Here is a 13728-nt window from a genome sequence, read left to right as displayed (position 1 = left end):
TAAACTTAAAAGGTTGTTTTTGATGATTGTTCTTTAGTTTCAGGTGCAATCTCCACTCTGTTTCCCTTGGTATATAATTTAGCATTTTGATTCAATGAGAGTTTAATCTTTCATTATATTGCAAGCTGTCAAACAAACAACAATAATTGTTGAACCTCTTTATACAGACGAAGATGTCTTAAGATGCACTTGGCCAATTGTAAGCTTGATACAACACTTATTTTAACACGTTTTTGAGATCCTAGGATATATTAATAAAATCCATCTTTACTTTAATATATGTTAATTATTTATTCATTTATTTTTAAATATCTGACATTCCCCAGTTTGGCACTCCCATTTCCTCTAGTGGGAAAGCTGCAAACAGAAACTGCAAACTGTTAATTCCAGGCAAATATATGTTTTTATAATTAGGCTTCCAGGCCCATAGGGCTGGGAAGCCTATTGTTATTGCTGGGATTATTCTTACTATTCTTTCTGCCAAAAGTTGCTCGAAAACTGACAAAATTCGGTAGGATGGTAGGTGCTTATGGGAAGCTGGTAAATGTTAACTTAACATATGTCATAGGTCACATGGTTTGGCCGCTATATTGGATTGAACAAAGCATTTTGCCTAAATGTAAAAATTCATCTTTCAAAAACCACTTATTGCATTAATTGGTGTTTGTAGGAAGCTGATAGGTTGTGTGGTATGGCGGCCATGCTGCATGACATCATGATCACATGGTACAGACGTCAATCACAAACTACAAAGATCTTATTCTCCCAAACCGCTGGTCCGATTGAAACAAAAATTGGCACACATGATCTTAGTAAGATTATCTTTAAGATTTGATCAAGGGAAGCTGCTACAATAAAAAACATGGCAACCATGTTGAATGACATCATCAACTTACAAAAATGGCTTACAAAAACCTTTGTCTCTGAAACCACTAGTCCGATTGAACCAAAAATTGGCACACATGATCTTAGTATGATTATCTTTAAGATTTGATCAAGGGAAGTTGCTACAATAAAAAACATGGAGGCCATGTTGGATGACATCATCAACTTACAAAAATGGCTAATGACTCCTTGTAGAGTGCAGATCGGGCCATGGTTACTATGGAACAAATATAGTTACCCATGTATGTATTCTGTACTATTTGCTAAAGTGTTTGGTACTGGTACTGAAAGCTGTAAAGTTGCTGGCAACTCTAGCTATCTTTATAACCCTTTGCCCACAGGTTGTTTTGGATTTCAAACTGATCTCCTGGTCCTTCCCAATGAAAGTACAGAAACAGATAAGTAAAAAAATGAATTGCTTTAATACAGGAAATGAGGCTTGTATTTAGATCCAGACTTCCTGTGTCCTCCATTCAATCCCCCCTGGAACCATGCATCCCCTTTCTGTACTTTTAGTTCCCGTTTTATAATGGACTGACAATGATTGTTAATTGGTGCAAATGGAAAACACCTGGCTGCATTTTGGGAAATAGACTATTTTCTCCTTCTATTCACCTGGGCTGTATTACAAATAATAAACATACTAAACCAATAAATACATAACACAGCAATACAAAATAAGCAACAACATTCCTCCCTTTGGGTAATAAAGAAAACAAAATGTGTATATAAAATAAATATAATAAATACAAAAGCAAACCAAAGCATAATGTGCACAACCTCAACTACTGTATAATCCCTTGTGACATATGATTCAGACTTATTTTGTGATATTGTTAAGTAACATTCACATGAGCATATTTTGAACAAAATGTATTATAGTCTTTGCAATGATTTTTATTTCTGAATTAAATATTTTTTGTTCGAATCAAGGGTAACACATACTTATTCAAAGAAAAAACACTTCAGGCCATACTGACAACATGTGCAATGGTAAATCATTATGTCTGAAATATTTTACACATGTCTTTTCATCAAAAATAAAAACAACACCACAACATTAAAACATTGTTTTAGCCCAAACCCATTTTTTGATATTCAGATTACCATATTTTTATTTATTTATTTACCACATGGTCAGTGAAATCTGAACCTTTTCTATGACTACATTTTGTCAGAATAAAAGTAGCGATTAGCTTTAGTCTGTCTCCGGGATTATCATGTTACAAGCGCATAACAGAGCGAGCTCCAATAAAATGTATTTTCTGTTGTTGAAAAAAAAAAAAAAAAAAAAAAAAACAACAACCAGTATGCAGCCTAAAATAATCTGGATCATGGTTCAGAAGCTCCTGAAATTGAAACACTATCCTCTTTAGGATACTTCCCTAGTGCTTTGTAGAAATAATAATACTGTCCCCAAGATACCTTTCTAGCAAACTAAGGACACAAATTCATTGATAATTTTATAACAAAGGCCCATTATTCACAGCAGAGAAGAGAGATTGAACAGGAGGATATACCCCCATATCAATTCCAATAGGTCATTTTGCTGTTACTTCAAATGTACCAAATTGATGACTTACACAGAGCACATGTGAATCTATTTTATGATTCATAATTGTTTTGTTTATTGCATGCACTTATTTTTTCCTAAAATGCCTTTTTCCCCAGCTAAAAAGATCATACAAATTGATACCAGTGCTGAAGACAATGATCAAAGCTGTTGTTCAAGGTAATATGCAGTTCATTAGTGTGCATTGTTGATTTGCTATTATATCAACAGCACTATCTATCCCTCATAGTGGCTGTAATAAAACATTTTGGCATATAGAAATTAATTATTTTGCCAGCTGCTGTTACCCCCCGAGGGATAGCAGAGAATGTAATGCTAAATTCACTACATTGATCAGGTTAGAAGTGCAAGGTTATGAAATATGTTAGCTAGAATAACACTCTTTTGTTGGGTGTAACTTTGACCTAGCTTTCTTTTATATATACACAACAGGTACATCTTTACCCTAACCTGACTAGTCTTGCTGGTAACAAAAATGACCCAAGGGTCAGTCAGTCCACGAACAAGTTAATGCAGTAAATATTCCTGCTACAGTAATTAAATCTTGGTGTTAATTCTTCTTTGAATCCCATAGACATATATTGAAGGTTTCTGTCTTATGAAACAATGTTGCTAATTAAGAAAAATGCTGTTGGCAAGTATGCAAATAAAGATTTTAAAGGTTGTAATGGTTTAATTGTTACTTAGAGCCATGGCAATGGAATGCCAGGACTTGCTGAAAATGGAAAGAGAACTGTATTGAATACCTTTATCTATCTTTATACTGGCCTGCTGTCTCCCTGCAAATGGATGTTTACACAGTTAATTACTGTGTAGGTTGATTTTTACATTTTTTTTGTTTTTGTTTTTTTGGGGGGGGAAGAGATTTGAATTGTTTGACGAGGTATAGCATTAAGGTATAGTTCTCAGTACGCGTTTAACTCTGTCAGCAAAATAGAAAAGTAATTTATAAATTTAAACAAGCATTTTTATGAGAAGTCTCTTTTGAAGGAAAACTCAGTTTTAGAAAAAATAGTTCTACCATTTAAAAAAAAAATACAGTAACACTACATTTAAAAAATAAATCTGTATTCTCTACAAATATGTAAAATAGCACGCACTGAAAATATTAGTTGTTGTAACATTACTATAAACATGTTTTTTAAACATGCTACTCTATCTTATTGAGTTAATGGGATATACAATTTAATAAGCCATGATGAGAAAACATTGATTTGAATTACAAATTGGGGTCTTTGGCAACATAATTTCTGATAAATACCGTGTAGCGTTTAAAAGACGGAAAAAGTCAAATGATGTTTTATTTGTCGTTCTTTTTTTGTTAGAAAAACGTAGACAATGTGTATAAAGACAAACGTGAAAACGCTGGCAATAAAGCATCTGTTTACGTTCAGCATTAACTCATTTGAATCAGAGGTACTACAGGTATAATTGCTCATTCTATACAGTATCAGTACAGATGGCGTGTGTCGCTAGACCCAGACCTAGTGAGGCAACAGAGGCGGTGTGTTCTGGCTCCCCACGGGCGGAGCAAAGTGACTTATTCAGGAGGTTGGTTTAAATTTCAAAACGACCTGGGTGGAGCTCCAAGTTTCACTGTAGAGTCAGCCCCGGAGTTTGCCTTGAGAACTGCATACATTCTTCAGTACCTGACAATGCGAGAACGTGTGCATGTGGACAAAGTGCTACAGGAAACATTTTAGTTTTTATTTAAGTCGAATTGCGTTGACACTTGACTGAAGAGTATTTTAAAACTGAGAGGATACTGTTGTTCCATAGGGGGAGAAACGAAACGTGCCACTTTTTTTTTTTTTTTTGTTGGAAATGCCCATAAGGAACTTCTGAAACAAAGGATTCTCTGTGGATGTTGTGTGTTCTGAATTTTGGTCTGGAGAAGAATATTAGTAAATAGGTAATGACGGAGCTGACTCTTAATTCATGTTTTATATACACCATTAATGTATAGTCCAGCCGGACTTTTGCAGACTGTAATATATTTGGATTAACAAAAAAGCAAAAAGCATGGATAATTTTTTTCCGGAGGTGAGTACAATATTACTGTTGTTACCGGCATCTAATTAAAAAAAAAAAAAAAAAAAACATCTGTTTTTTGTTGCTGTTGTTATTTAGAGAGAGAGAGAGAGAGAGAGAGAGAGAGAGAGAGAGAGAGAGAGAGAGATGGAGAGACCAGATAAACGCAAAATGACACATGAAGTGGAAGTTATTTTTTATTACACATGCATTTTAAAATAATCGAAAAAATAAAACTGCCTGTTATAATAAGTGATATAAGAAATGTTTATGAAACAATTTGCCTGCCTTCTGTTTTGTTGCATTGGTAGATTATTTAAGGAAATATTGAGTGTAAGCATGTAAATCTAAACTTGTTATAGGGCTAAACTGTTAGATTTGCGCACTTCATTCTGTGTGTTGACCGCTAGTGTGAGAGCGGTCAGGGAAGGGAGGACATGTCGGGTAAGGAACATCACGCCAGCGAGGATGTGTCTTGTAAATGCCTTGGCTACCCCGATGATTCTGGTATTTCCTTTAAAAGGAGGGGGGGACATGAAAAACAAATATCAAAGAACTGAAACTGTGTATGCAGTATTTGAATTTACTGAGTGGCCATTGGTTGCATGATTCCCTTTGACAGATGGACAGTAATGCACCTGTAATGCACAGTAATGCATTATTTGCAGGTAAATAGAGATATAGTAACCCATTATTGACATTTGTTCGAAATTTTATTGATATATTTTCATTATTACTGTAAATCTTATTTGGAACATAATGTTTTATTATTGTTAATTGTGATAATGGTGCCTTCCTGTCGAATATACACAGCTGGAAACATACTGAACCATCCTGCTACAACACTGTTACTGACATATACAGTGTGATCTGTTAATTGTATCACAACTTGAATTCATGAATGGCCAGGCCACAACACAGATTACATGAAATGCAGAATCTTTGTACTAAGTAAAGAGTTACTAGTTGCCATTGGAACTGAAAACTTGATTTTTTTTCAGGCATGGTATATATTGAGTGATTACTACTGTGTAAAAATAAATAAATAAATAAATAAAACATAATTAATTACACAGGGAACAGTTTTGCTTATTTGTGTTTGTTGTGTGTGATAATTTTACAATTTGATTTGGTTTGTAAAACAGCCCAGAAAGGAGGTTGGAAAAAATCTATTGTAAATTCCAATGTAAGATAATAAAAACAGCACCAAACTGCTCCCCCTTTCAGAATTATATAGACAAATGTTGCTTCCTCCAGAAGGTACAAAAAACAGCTGACCGGCCTTTCTGCCAAAACTGCAAGCAGTCAAATACTTTCTACAGCGTTTAGCTAATCTATCTGAAAACAAAGGACCAGTCTTTCAGCTAAAGGGCAGAATAAAGTTAGAACATTTGTCACAAATTTCACTTTTTTCCTGAGAAAGATACATTGGCTACATTAACGGTCATTAAAAGGTGGAGTGAAATTGTGGTGTGCAGCCTAGTTAGGAGTGCTTGATATCTGGAAACACTCCTTAGCTGAAATACCTGTTTTTATTCAAATCACATAGCAGCCTCTCTATCAGGAAGTGAATGTTTATTTACCTGTGGGTTACTAATCCTGTGAAATGATTATATTGCTCACCTGAGAATCAATTGCTAAATGAAGGGATGGTTTCTGTAATTTACTCACAAAGAAATTGCTGTAATTTCACCTCTTTTGTGACTCAGGGATAGAGAGCCTCAGAGTGTGCTGCATAAAACCTGTGGGAAAACACAAACATGTATGTATGTTTAGAAGTAAAATAACCATGACACGTGTTTGTTTTCTTTTATTTTAACAGCATATTGCATAGTGTGTGTTTTGCCTTACTTTGCAGGATGTTTTGTCGCTTTTTGTTACATAGTTTTAGTGTTGAATTAGCCTTTTATTTAAAAAAAGAAAGAAAAATGCCTTGCAAATCTTTAGAAGCTGCAGTGCTGACGTTTTAAATACACAATGTGGTTTGAAAAAAGTATTGGTGTTTGTTGAATCTGGGCCATATCTGATGACTGGCTAAATAAACCTGCATCTCTTTGAACTTCTGGTAGGAGATGGAAAAGAATAGTTTTCTTTTTCCAGCAGGCGCTCGAAGGGTATAACTAACCCTAGGATGTGATTGTAATTCTGGTTCTCCTGTATTTATGGAGGTTTTTAAAAAGGACTCAATAAGAAAAGCTAAACTGACTGTGTGCCATTATTTAATGCTATCACAGCTGTTCTTTGTTTTGTTATTTGGCTTAAGAAAACTAAAACTATCTTTTGAAAATTGAGCATTTTAGTTTGATCTTTTGTTTCCCAAGTACTCATGAGAGAAGATTATTGTTAAAATGCCCTCATACTGAAAATAATTGTATCTGCCTAAGAATTTGGTGTGTTGTTTATTGTGTTTGTACACAAAACTGTTTAATGAAATGGCCACAGAAAACTTCTATGTTATGAACAGATACAAGTAAATAAATAATCAGTTTCTCTGCCTGTACTGTATAAACCTAAATAGTTTTTAAATCTCATTTTCCTAAAATCATTTGTTGACAGTGACTCCTGTTCTCTTACTGTTCACATTCCATACATCTTTAGCAAATATATGATTATAAATGCTTTATGTATTTTAAATACTGTGTACTGTCTGCTAGTTATAATGCATAATACATAACCTATTAAGAATATGTTATACACTGAACAGTTGTATTATAATAGTTGTATCACAAAACAAGAGCTGTCTTTTTCATTCTAAATAAAGTAGCAGCAGCCCCACACCCCTCCATTGTGCACATTTCATAAAATAACTCAAAATTACAAACATATTAAGGGAGAAAAATACAGAGCTGTTTAAGTAACAGCTATTGATCAAAGAAAATGCTGAACTGTTGGAGCACTTAAAAGGGGAATACTTCACTGTTGCAAATTACAGATGTGGGGTTAATTGTTACCATTGCTGACTTGCACACGTCCTTATTATATAACAGGCAAGGTCTCTGTATTGAACAGGGACTTCAATGACACCCCCTTGGGATTACTTATGGCACCGAATGGGAGTAGGAAGAGTTGAAATCCCATTGTTTTTCCCTTTATCCACATTTACATTATATCTGCAACCTGTGAAGCATTATGCAAAGCTTGAGACTGACAATTCCTCATCACAAAAACACAGGCTGATCTAACACACATTTCTGAAACCTTTTAGATGCTTAAAGGCCAGGGCAATAAAGTATATTTCTTAAACTTCTACATAACAGACACTGAAGCATTATTAATTTGGTTATTATAGATGTTGTGATTTTTAGAGATCTTGACCACTAAAACACTGTGAACGCCTGCAGCATTCACTTTCATAAATCGTGAAGTAGTCTTTTATTTTCCCTTTATCTTTAAAGGTGAAAGACTTACAACATCATTAATTGTTCTTGGCAGATAGTTTAGAATCCCATCCTGTACTTGGTAAGTCCTTACCATTTCAACAGAATGAATTTGAATTAGGCACCATGAATGTAAGAAACCTGGCCAGCATGACAGGGTTGTGGACCACCATAATAGATTGGACCAGTGGGAAGGTAAGGGTGGAGATGGTGAAGGGAAGGGATGGAAATTTAATCAAATGCACCAGGGACGAGTTACTTGTTTAGGTTTTCTGGTTAGAATTAGATGGCTTGTAGTGTGTAGGAGGCAGTCCTTTTGAAAGCAAGTTTCAAAACTTCCTTACTGTTTTAGTATCAAAGGAGAAAATGCATCCTATCATCGGAAAGACAAATGCTTGTATTTACCAAAAACAGTGAGTGCAATTGTGTCTTGACTGGGACAGTGCTGGCACTAACAAGAGCAATAAGACAATTACCTTCTGGGTCTGGTCTATACCATTGAACATTAACAAAAAACACTGGAAGATAATTAGAGACTGCCCTGTTAGCCCTCATACAGCAGAGCACCAGAATGTTTAAATAGTATACCCCTTTGTTAATATGTCATACATTAAGGGAGTCACGCGGTTGGCATGTGACAACTCCAGAAGTCATTCTGTTTAAGTGAAGCACCTAGAACCAGCCTCAGACTTGAAATAATGATACTCTATAAGAAATTCAGAGATTATAGTCTGCCATTGTAGGGGTTTAAGTATTTTTGATAATCTACCTGAAGTTCTACTGTAGTTGTTTTTCTGAAAGACTAATTGGTATGAATGTGGTATTACGTGAACCTTGATATGTATTCCTGTAAAATTGGGAACATAACCTCTTGCTCTTTGAAATACCTCTGGAATGGTAAGGTGCTGTATAAATGATAAATATACTTTACTGTTGTTATAATATAAGTATGTTGGGGGGGGGGGGGTAAGGTTGTGCTCCGTGGTGTCATGTCATGTAAATCTTTCAAATGCTGCAAGCATGTTTTGAGACAGAGAAAAGCCCAAACTATATCAATCTGAAAAAGTGGAGTACAAGTTGCGTACGATTGGATATGATACAGGATACTTCGGATTTAGCGCACAAGACAGTGTTACGGTATTCATTATCATTGATTTACTATGAAATACTGAAAAGGTGTTTTTTGGAATTTCAGTTGTCGACACTTCCAGTACACATAGTCAAATTTAGAATTTAGCAATGGTTTTAATACTATTTGTACAGTTTGAATTGAAAAGGAAAACTGCGATGAAATGTGTTTTTTAATCGTTTCTTCGAAATTGATGTGGATAGTTTATTTTGACTCCTACATAAAGTTGCATTTTTGTTCAAGAAATGGATTAGGCTGTGAAAACAATGTCCTGTTCAAGTGGGCTGTAGTTACTGAAATGCAGTGTGGTCTTCAAGTTCTGAAACCCCCTCGTGAGTTGTACAACAGCAGTATTCATAAGGCTTTTCAGGTATTTGTCTGAATTACTTGAATCTTCATTCACTGTTGACAACGAGGGGTGTTAAAAGGGCAAGTAAAGGTTTATTGCAGAGATCAAGGATGCATTTCAGAAGCCAAAATACTTTTACTGTGAGCAGTCAAGTAAAGAGAAAAAAAAACAAGCTAAGAGAAGAATCAACAGATACTCATGAATGTTCAAGTCTTTTTCCATTGTAGGCTGTTCAAAGGCTTGTTGGTCTTGAGCTGGAAATATCTAAATGTCTAGCATTCGGTTAAGTGCATGTGTTGTGGTGTTTTGCTTGTAGTCTAGCAGTTACTTTTGATTTGTTAATTTTAATGCACTGTTTTTTACTGATCCATAATGGTGGTATTAATTTGTTGCCCAAGTCTAGAACATTTTGTTCATTGGGATTTGATCAGACATATTTGTTTGTCAAAAGGCTACAGTACATCACTGACTGGTCCTTCCTAAAAATGTAAATTCTAGTATGCAGTTGTAAAACTATGGCCATAAGTTTTGCATCACCCTATAAAATTAACTAATTTTGCTTCATAAAGTCAAATGAAACCCGAAATGGAAAAATGTGAACAATTTCAGTCTAACATAAAATACTGTACTACTATTATGGCTTCTGGTAGACTTTTGCAATATCATTTAGTAGTTTCTTTCATGGTAAATGAAATATCTAAATTGTGTTTTATAGGTTTATTTATTTATTTTGTCTCAATCCTAAAATTCTAGGTGATGCAAAACTTTTAGCAATACTTATCAGGTAGACAATTAGATAGATAGATAGATAGATTTGAACCAGAAACTCATTAAAGATGACTATATTAGCAAAGAGATACAAACATGAAAATAGGTCAGTTATCATAACAAAGTTTAATAATGTTGTTGCATATTTGGACCTAAACTTTAGATTTCCACTTGTTTTGGCTAGGCAGGCAGAGGTACTCTTACTGCGTTCTGTAAACTAAGAATGTGGTGGCTCGGGTTAAAGGTCCTTGGAGTGAGTATTTGATTGCAAACAGCAGTCATTTGTCAATGTAATGAAGATAATGTTGCTATGCTAACCATCATTACTAGGCCAAGAGAGAAGTAATGCAGCCATGAAAATTACAAAACGACTTGCCTCGCTTCAGGCAGTTTCTTTATTTAACATTTCATGTCCTTTTTGGTTTGTTTCTACCTCACTGTTTGGGCGCGTGACAGAATCTTGGGGATTTGTTTAAATGTTCTATCAAGCATATCACATTTTCTATTGCGTTTCATTCTTCCCCACCCACCGCTTAGTAATCTGCTTAGCTCATGTATGGACAGATGATTCAATTATCATGATTACTGATTTGCTGGAATGAATACAGGGCAGTCCCTTGTCTCTTACACAGTACCGATAAACTGTATAAAACCACCCACCCACCCCCGTATAAAAAAATGTATACTTAAAAGTACAATAGAAACACTCTAAATAAGCAAGAAGATGAAAATTACCTGCATGTCTCTAGTGTGAATCAGCTTGGATAGGACAGCATGACGGCAAAGTAAGGATGAGAAACTAAAATAGACTAACTTGCAATGAGATCATAAAAAGCCTCCATCTGCTAATAAACACAGTTGGGCAAATAGTGATGCCAACTTGCATGGTATGGCATATACGCCACTTACGTTCTCAAGATTAAAAAAATAAATAAATACGAGTCCTTGAGCAACCTCATGCTTGTTTATTTTGGTTGTTAGAGTTCATACCGTATTTTGTTAATGCGATCCTATATAAATGATGACAACCCTGTAGTTAAAAACAGAATATTTCAGTCTTTCTGATTAATGTATGATAGCATTGTTTTTTTGACTGCACCAGCTTTTCATTACATTTGCCTATAATTATAAGTTTCCATCCTGGTCTTGGAGAACCCCATTCCTGCAGTTTTTATAGGTGTCTTTACATCATCAGTGGCTAAAGATCTGTACCACATGTTAATCTTGACTAATTTAGCCACTAATTGGTTCAATTAAGTAACTGAGAGCTCGGCTGGAATGAAAGCCAGAAAACTCTGTAGCTCTGCAGTACTGGGGGTTGGTGATCTCTGGTTTATGGGATAGGATTTTTGTGTGGTTGAAAAAAAAAAAATATGTTCGCTGAGAAGTCTTGTTTAATTTTTTTAGATGGTTTTTATTCAGTTTAATGCACATTGCTCTAAGACATGTGACTATGCTTAGTAATCAGAAAAACAGAAATGTTTGAATTTTGCCTTAAAATTCCCCATTTGAATGCATTTTTTATAAGTACCTTTTAAAATAGAAGAATCTCAGTAGACAATTGATCCTCATAACCCCCCCCCCCCTTTTTTTGCCATGAAATACATAATTGAAATGCACTGTGTTGTGTTTGCCTAGAAATAGAAGAAGCCTAGTGGGCAATCACTATTGAAGACCCCTGTCTCTATTTTTTCATTGTTAGTATAAGTACTTTTTTTACCACGTAAAAAAAAAAAAAAATACAAATCCCCAGCTATGATCAGCAAAGAAGAAAAGCCGACATCAAGCGCTCAGAGAAGTTATCTAATTCAATTCGAAGACACTTTCTCGTTATTATTGCTTGGTACTGAAGAAATGCGTAAATTGAAAATAAAGTAGAAGTTAGGAACTATCAAATTAGCTTTATACTGGGCTTGTTTGTATCCGAATATCTGAGAGGGAGCTCAAAGCAACCCACAAACACATATGAGTCTCAACTGGTCTAACGGACCACCCTTGTATAAACTGTCCTTAAAAGTGCAGAAAATATGAATCGTGTTCACAGTGCTCTCTATTGGGGCATAACTGCAGAACTGTATAAGAACAATATAGTCTATGTGATAAAGCAGACAGATGAACACACTGATGACGTTTCTCACATTTTTATATAGCACAAAGGCAGCTCCACAATTGGGAGGCTATATATTTTTCCCTTCATAATGAATTGTAAATTGCAATGCCAATCACATTAAATATAAAAGAAAAAATATGCTTTTTTTTGTTGTTTTTTTTAAATGCAATTTTTAAATCTGCAACATATAAGTGCCTAATTTTTTAATGGTTATGCACAGGCATGATGGAAACTACTGTAAAGTGACTGCATCTGTATTGGTCACCTATTTAAAAAAAAAAAAAAAAAAAAAAACTTTAGTGCAAACTTCATGGCCGAACAAGAAAAATACAGCCGTGCTCGGTTTTTCTCAGTTCTGTGAAAGAGTGGGCTGGAAATGTCTGCTCCAGCAACCACCCCCTCTTTAGTAGAATGGGGCCTCCAGGACCAGACTTGCCCACCAATTTAAAAGTGATATTTCCCCACGCCAATGGCTCAAGTAAAGTAAACACTCTTTCTTTCCCCAGCATTGACAGAATGTTTTAATAGATCACTGAGGAATGCATGCTTTGCAGTATGTCAGGGCTTGAATTTCATTTTTGTGTGCTGGGGGAATTCCCCCCTATGCAGCAGCCAACATTTTAGGTGGGAATGGCAAAAAAAGGCACTTTTGCATATAAAAAAACTATATACAGTATATATATATTTTTTACTGCATCATCATTCACACTGGTGTTGCTTTATAATAAGCTGCTTTCAGGAGACCTAACAGCTGTTCATCACTGTGAGACAGAGCACTCTCCATTGCTTTTGCCATTGCCTGACATGGAGTTTTTGCTGCAGCGGAAGAAAAAGGTGCTTTTCATTTTAACCAGCACTCTATTTTTTTGAACTCTTTACACTCAGCCCTATTTCTGCCTGTTTTTCAATGTTTTCATTTATGTATGTTTAACTGCTGGTTAGCTTGTACTGCATGCATGTAACATATCAAATGAAAGGCCACACAATGTCCTTTCATATTATGTAATTTGCGACAGGATCAGGCATATGTGGTAGAGATGAGAATATATGAAAAAAAACACATAGTGCTTTCATAGTGCTTTCGTCACAGATACTCACTTCCTTAGGGATTGTTGTAGCGTTTCAGGCATTCTAAATTGGGTGAAAAATACAGTAGCTTGGTGTCTTAAAATATCTCTGCAGGATTTTCCTGCACTGAAAGTTGCAGATATGCGGGAGCAACTTGGAAAATGCACGATTCCAGCGCTGAAATTCAAGCTCTGGTATGTGTTAATTTTCTTTAATAGTAGTTACCAGAAATGAGATCATCATGCATATTTAATACCAGGCACTACTGCTCCATACCGGAAAACCGAAAACAAAATGATGTTAACCCTGTGCCCTAGATCTAATTAATCAACCAAGTATAGCCTGTTATATTACTGTGGCTGATAATATTGGATATTAACTCCGTTGTTAATATAGTTATTAAAAGCTAAGCAGTTATTTTAATAGTGTTGTGTATTG

At 35.1% G+C, this 13728-nt stretch overlaps 1 protein-coding gene across 1 annotated transcript in view; it reads left to right on the top strand.

Annotated features, from left to right (window-relative positions):
* The first annotated feature begins 4062 nt into the window (after positions 1-4062).
* LOC121314203 (unconventional myosin-X-like) overlaps positions 4063-13728 on the top strand; it is a 106022-nt gene continuing 96356 nt past the window's right edge. Inside the window, exon 1 of the mRNA XM_041247224.1 lies at positions 4063-4501. Within this exon, the coding sequence (XP_041103158.1) occupies positions 4481-4501 (21 nt within the window). The 5' untranslated portion in view covers positions 4063-4480. The remainder of the gene's footprint in view (positions 4502-13728) is intronic.

This window comes from Polyodon spathula, chromosome 4, assembly GCF_017654505.1.
Source record: "Polyodon spathula isolate WHYD16114869_AA chromosome 4, ASM1765450v1, whole genome shotgun sequence".
In the NCBI taxonomy this organism is placed as follows: domain Eukaryota; kingdom Metazoa; phylum Chordata; class Actinopteri; order Acipenseriformes; family Polyodontidae; genus Polyodon; species Polyodon spathula.
The sequence above is the reverse complement of the archived record's forward strand: the minus strand, read 5'-3'. Positions and strand labels throughout refer to the sequence as shown.